The sequence below is a fragment of the Arachis duranensis genome, chromosome 4, assembly GCF_000817695.3.
Source record: "Arachis duranensis cultivar V14167 chromosome 4, aradu.V14167.gnm2.J7QH, whole genome shotgun sequence".
NCBI classification, from domain to species: domain Eukaryota; kingdom Viridiplantae; phylum Streptophyta; class Magnoliopsida; order Fabales; family Fabaceae; genus Arachis; species Arachis duranensis.
In genome coordinates this window covers 41,693,775-41,700,907 of record NC_029775.3, presented here as the reverse complement: position 1 = coordinate 41,700,907, position 7,133 = coordinate 41,693,775, and the positions used below count along the sequence as shown (strand labels likewise).

The 7,133-nt window shown below is 38.4% G+C and overlaps 1 protein-coding gene across 1 annotated transcript; it reads right to left on the bottom strand.

Moving 5' to 3' along the window:
- Positions 1-4,412: 4,412 nt before the first annotated feature.
- On the bottom strand, positions 4,413-6,689 carry LOC107484350 (leucine-rich repeat extensin-like protein 6). The gene is made up of 2 exons (XM_016104952.1): positions 6,204-6,689; positions 4,413-4,529 (listed from the first exon to the last, which is right to left on the bottom strand). Exons 1-2 carry the CDS (start codon positions 6,687-6,689, stop codon positions 4,413-4,415), a joined length of 603 nt encoding a protein of 200 aa, XP_015960438.1.
- Between the last annotated feature and the right edge of the window lie 444 nt (positions 6,690-7,133).

The following is a 7,133-nucleotide window of genomic DNA, read 5'->3' as shown; positions in this document are numbered from 1 at the left end:
GTTAACCAAGTTAACGTGAAGGTTAACGTGGCTCTTGTGGGTTGTGTGGTTGCTCCAACGTTAGTGACAATGTTGAGTGTCACTAACATTGTCGACAACTCTCCATCTCTTACGTTAGCTCCCACGTTAACCAGGTTAACGTGGGAGTTAACGTGGCTTTTTGCACCTTAGGCCAACGTTAGTGACAATGTTGAATGTCACTAACGTTGGCTTCTCTTCCCCCTTTAACATTAGAGGCCATGTTAACTAGGTTAACGTGGCTTCTAACGTGGCTATTTGTGAGCAACTGCCAACGTTAGTGACAATGTTAAGTGTTACTAACGTTGGCTCAACTTCTCTTCTCCACGTTAGAGTTCACATTAACTTAGTTAACGTGACTCTTTAACGTGGGCATTGATGGCTTTTGAGAGTGTTTTTGGAAATCACTTTTCTCCTTAACTTTGCAAGTTACCTCCCATTCCTTGCTTCCTTTGGTCCTGAAATCAAGCAATAGAGTGCATCAAAGTTCTAGTCCAAGTCATGGGTAATGCAATATACAATTTTGTCATTAAAATCATGCAAAATCCTCATGAAATAATGTAAAATGCACAATGTATGCTTGAATCAAGGTCTGAGTGAATATCTGCCCAAAACTAACTTATTTCCTAAGAAAATGCATGAAATTACCTAAAAACAGTAAAGAAAAGGTCAGTGAAACTGGCCAAAATGCCCTGGCATCAAAAGGTTCATTCTTTAAATTATAGAGTCATATCTTTTGGTTTCTTGTTAGTCAAGTAATCAATTTTAATTTTTAAAATCAAATCTTGTCCAAAATATCTTTTCAATCATAACTTTTTTAAAAATTTGATTTCAAAATATCTTTCCTAACTTCTTATCTTTTCAAAATTGATTTTTAAATCTTTTTCAACTAACTAATTGACTTTTTGTTTGTTTATTATCATTTTCAAAAGCACCTAAGTAATTTTATCTCTCTTTTTTTCGAAAACTCATCTCCCTTTTTCAAATATTCTTTCTAATTAACTAATTGTTTCAAATTTTAATTTTAATTTTATTTCTTCTCTCAATTTTCGAAAATCACTAACTATTTTTCAAAAACAATTTTCGAAAACTCTTCCCTCTCATCTCCTTCTATTTATTTATTTATCTACTAATACTTCTCTTCTACTTAAGAATTCGAACTCACTCTTCCCCCTTGTGTTTGGATTCTTACCTTTTCACTTCTTCTATTCTTTTCTTTTTCTACTAACATAAAGGAATCTTTTTACTGTGGTAAAGAGGATCCCTATTATTATTTTTAGTTCCCTTCTTTTTCATATGTGCAGGAGCAAGGACAAGGATATTCTTGTTGAAGCAGATCCTAAACCTGAAAGGACTCTGAAGAGGAAACTAAGAGAAGCTAAATTACAACAATTCAGAGACAAACCTTACAGAAATTTTCGAAAAGGAAGAGGAGATGGCAGCCGAAAATAATAATGCAAGGAGGATGCTTGGTGACTACACTACATGTAACAACCCCGATTTTCGAGTACGCGAATCTTTTCTACAGGCACGAATTTCTCCGGAAGATCAGTAAAGGGAACACCTCTGCTGTATCATCAAGCATCTCAATCCTCATTGTCATTATGACATCTTTAAGCCAAAACCTCTTTTGAGGCAAGCTCGACAACGCGGCCACGGAGAACCTAGTTTTTTGAACCGTATCGGTTAGGAGTTTTGATTCTAGTTTTCGTAAATAGGCTCAGTTTGACGAACCGGACTCGATTCATGAGAGAAGAAAGATAATAGTATAATATTATCATTATATTAGTATTAGAAGTTGCTTGAAAGATATTATAAGGTTACCTGGTCTGTTTTAGTTAAAAACAGGAAATCGGTTTAACCAGGTTTACGGTTCACTGGTGTAGCTTAGCACCAGCACTCTCTGATGACTTTAGCAATGCTAAGGGCTCATCATACATGTTTTATTCTCATAATAAATATGTTACTAGTGTCATTTATGCTAGTAGCTCAGAAAATAATTTTTAGAGATGTTTTTACGAGTGTTCCGATACACCTAGTTTTAGTAGTTGTACACCAGAGATATTTTAATATTATTTTAATCCACCTCCAAGACAACCAATCACAACTCACCCTACTTCCCCAAGACAACCAATCACAACTCACCCTACACCCCCAAAACCCCCAAGGCTGCCTCATTTGCTCATTGTGGCCGAAAATCACCAAGAGAAAAAGGAGAGAAAGTTCTTGGTTCATAAATCTTCAAAGCTTGATTTCTTCTGAACTAAAACTCAAATCAAAACTACGATTTCACCAAAATGATCCTCTCTTCTTTCTCTACATAACCATATAACATATCAAGGCTGGAAATAAGGTGAGATGGCTGTCTCCCTCCCTCTTCAATTCGGTTTTCAAGGAAAACCATGTAAACATTTGTTTTCTTGATGTTTTTCCTTAGGAATCATGCTTAACCTGACTTGAGGGCCAAGAAACGTGAATTTCCAGCAAGTCTAAGGTGAGATATCTCTTCCTAACATACTGAGTGAGATTTGGTCAGTTGAGAGTTTTTGGATTTAAAGTTGTTCTTGATGTGATTTAGGAGGAAAAAGTGTTTAAGGACCACCTGAAAGTTTGATTGAATTAGGAGCAGCAAAACCAGGTAGGGTGTCACGAAATTAATCTTGATTATTTGTGTGAATGTTGTATTATTTGGTTGTGCTAAAAATTGGTTGCATATATGATTAATTCTTGGTGAAAATTTGGTGAAATTCTGATGAAATTTGATGAAATTTAAGCTTTAAAGTTCATGTTCTTGGGCAGCTGGGAAAAACGAAACCCTAAGCTTAAATTGAGGATCAATTTGTATTGAAATCATGTAGAAAAGATGGGGTTTTAGTGGCTGCTAATTTATTTTGAATTATGGTAAAAATCGGTTGCTGAAAAGACTGAAAAACGGGTAGAAACAGAGAAAGAATTTGAAGAATATACGAAGAACATGAAGAACACTTTGAGTGTGGTGAAGAACATTGAAGAACAGGCCTTAGATCTTAAAAAGGGCAAGGAAGTAAAATTTTTGGTGTTTTAGGGGTTGTTTGGTAATTTCTGAAAGTTAGGGTGGTAAAAGTAGAAATATTAAAAGTTACGGGTGGTAAAAAGTGAATTTTAAAGGTTAAAGGTTAAAGTAAAGTTAATTTTCGAAAATATATTAATAAAATAATAAATAAAAACTAGGGCAACATAGTTAGTCCTTGAGTTGTGACTAGGGTTAGGTATTATATAAAAAGTTAAACTGTTTCAGTATAGACTTAATGAACCTATACTTGGGACAGGCAAACTACTCATACCGAGATTTACATAAGCTTTAAATACATACGTTAAGCAGAGAAAAGAGTAATCAGAGCAGAGTAAAGAAACACAGAGAATAGAGTAACTAGAGCAGAATAAAGGGATACAGAGAAAAGAGTAATCAGAGCAAAGTAAAAAGACAAAGAGAAAAGAGTAATGTGATAAAGAGAAATGGTTTGAGCCAAGATATTGTAAAAGTGAAAGATGTAAAGTTTGTATAGTATGATTGAACAGGGAAAGAAAGAGGTACAACATAAGAATGTGAAAGTGATGATGAATAATGAGAATGTTAATGAATGATGATAATGAGAATGATTATGTAAGAATCTGCTGCAGAGAGGCAGTCAGATAGATGGTGGTACGACCACTGAGAACGCTTTCCTGGGATACCTTGCTATAATGCTTTGCTGTAAGACAGAGGTTGCTTACAGAGGTATCAAGATGAATGTGCTCCTATAAGACAGAGGTTGCTTATAGTGAGTGTGTTGTTGCTCCTGTAAGACAGAGGTTGCTTAAAGTGAGTATGTTATTGCCCCTGTAAGACAGAGGTTGCTTACAGTGAGTCTGTTGGGCGTATATTGGCTAATAAGTTTCGCCCTGCAAGACAAAGGTTGCTTGCAGTGGATACCCTGCAAGACAAAGGTTGCTTGCAGTGGATATTGCCAACAGGAAAGCCTTATCCAGACAGAGGTTGCTGGGTAACGTCGGGAGCGGGTATGTGACCGACAGATGAGCTCATTACCTGCACTAGGGCTAGACATGCATCATACTTGGTTGTGCATTTTCTCTATTATGATTGTTGCATGAATGTATGCTTTCTCTGTTTGTATTCTATTCTCTGTGTTTGTGTCTGTTTTTACTTTCTTGTATTCTTCTGTTTGTGATCTTTTTCTGTTTTCTTTATTTTCTCTATTTGTTTGTCTTCTATTTACTACTTCTCGATATTCTGCTATTTATCTGCTAAACAACACGAAATTAATGAACGTAACTAATAACCCCGACCCTACTAAGAACTCCCCAGTTCTTACCCCTTCTCTCTCCCTTCCCCTTCAGATGGAAGTAAGAGTACCTTACCGTAGTTCGTTGATGATCGTTCTGCGAAGAGGATCCTGCTCTAGGTAGTCTTCTGAGTCTAGGGTGAATATCGTTCTCTGATTATACGTATATACTGTGAGACCAGCCAAAGTCTGCACCCCGTTCGTATGCGCACTTTAACCTAAAACCTGTGTACGAGACTCCCGTTGTGTGGCTACCTGATGAGGTACCAGAGGGACGTCCTATGGCAATGTCTGATCGTGCAGAGGAATAGCAGATGATGTCCTACCTTTGGTGACGTTCCACCTGACTTGAGTTTTGAAGACTTAGAATGTACTTTCCCTCGCTTTAGTAGTTTAGAGGGACTAGGTGAGTATAGAGTCTAGGCTAGCCTAGGTGCCAGCTTAGGGACCTCTTGAACAGGTCAGGACCTGGGATGTTGTATGTATGTATATGTATATAGTTATTATCTAGCTATATCTAGGGGTGTTCTAACTAAAAGTCTATTCTTAAACAAAGGCTGGATCACTGAATGTTGTTAACCTGATTCCGTCTATTAATTCAAACGTTTCAAAAAAAAAATACTTTGCAAATTAACTACGTTTTTAACAACGAATCAGGCTCATATGATAAATAATAGATAATAATTAAGAGGACAAATTGGTAGCGCTCAGTTTTCGGTATGATCTAGACATATTGAAAATTGGGTCGTTACACTACACCCACTTCCAAGTGTGATGGAAGAAGCATCTCAATCCCTGCCATTGGAGCAAACAATTTTGAGTCGAAGCCTCAACTAGTTGCTCTAATGCAACAGAACTACAAGTTTCATGGACTTCCATCAGAAGATCCCTATCAATTTTTAACTGAGTTCTTGCAGATCTGTGAGACTGTTAAGACTAATGAAGTAGATCCTGAAGTCTACAGGCTCATGCTTTTCCCTTTTGCTGAAAGAGACAGAGCTAGAACATGGTTGGACTCACAACCTAAGGATAGCCTGGACTCTTGGGATAAGCTGGTCACGGCCTTCTTGGCTAAGTTCTTTCCTCCTCAAAAGCTGAGCAAGCTTAGAGTGGATGTTCAGACCTTCAAACAAAAAGATGGTGAATCCCTCTATGAAGATTGGGAAAGATACAAGCAGATGACCAAAAGGTATCCTTCTGACATGCTTTCAGAGTGGACCATTTTTGATATATTCTATTATGGTCTGTCTGAGTTCTCTAAGATGTCATTGGACCATTCTACAGGTGGATCCATTCACCTAAAGAAAACACCTACAGAAGCTCAAGAACTCATTGACATGGTTGTAAATAACCAATTCATGTACACTTCTGAGAGGAATTATGTGAGTAATGGGATGCCTCAGAGGAAGGGAGTTCTTGAAATTGATGATCTGAATGCCATATTGGCTCAGAACAAAATATTGACTCAGCAAGTCAACATGATATCTCAAAGTCTGAATGGATGGCAAAATACATCCAACAGTACTAAAGAGGCATCTTCTGAAGAAGAAGCTTATGATCCTGAGATCCCTGTAATGGCAGAGGTGAATTACATGGGTGAACCCTTTGGGAACACCTACAATTCTTCATGGAGAAATCATCCAAACTTCTCATGGAAGGATCAACAAAAGCCTCAACAAGGCTTTAATAATGGTGGAAGAAACAGGCTTAGCAATAACAAGCCTTTTCCATCATCTTCTCAGCAACAGACAGAGAATTCTGAGTAGAATTCCTCTAGCTTAGCAAACATAGTCTCTGATCTGTCTAAGCCCACTTTAAGTTTCATGAGTGAAACAAGGTCCTCTATCAGAAATTTAGAGGCACAAGTGGGCTAGCTGAGTCGGGAGAAGGAGGTGGCACCTCCATGATCTGATCATACTCATGTCCCTGCTGCTCATCAAAGACAGGAGGCTCGATCAGCTCAGGTAAAGGATCAAGCTTGGGTGGCAACACAGGAACACCCCACTCATCAAGGACAAAAGGTGCAGGAGGTGACTCATGGATAGGCTGGGCAGGTATAGGCTCATCAGGTAGAGGAGGTTCAGGTGGAGGCGGATAGTCAGGTGGAGGTGGCATCTGCTCCTCAGGATGAGGTATCTCAGGTCCGCCGGGGTGTAACCAAGATAAAGGAAAATCATAGGGTGCATCATGATTAAAGTATGCTGTCCTAATAGGGTACTGGAAAGGTCTACCATGAACTACATAATTACGGATACGAGGTACCGCACAGTAGATGTAATACTCGCCGCGCACCGGGTCCTCGTGGATGTACGGTGGATCAATCTCGTAGAATAGGACTCCTGTGTCCATCTGTAGAGGTGTAAGGGTTAAGAACTGGGGAGTTCTTAGTAAGGTCGGGGTTTACAATTAAGTTCATTTATAATGTCCGTGGTCATAGAAGTATAAATAAATGTAGAGCAATATGTACATAACAGCAACATAAACTAACACATGAACAAGAGAGAAAATAGGAAGTAAATGCACATTCACACATTAATATGCAATCACACAGTTATGCTCAAACATACAAGGAATAGAACAAGAACACAAGAAGATAAGCAATAAATAATGCACAAACAAGTATGATGCATGTCTGTCCCTACTGCAGGTAATGAGCTCATTTGTCGGTTTCGACCCGCACCCGACGCAATCCGACCCTCCAAGTCAGATAGGGCCTTCCCAGAACTTAATCCTAGATTAAGTACCGCATACCCTCTACCAAGAGCTCTCGACTTGCAGGGCTGGTATTTGCTC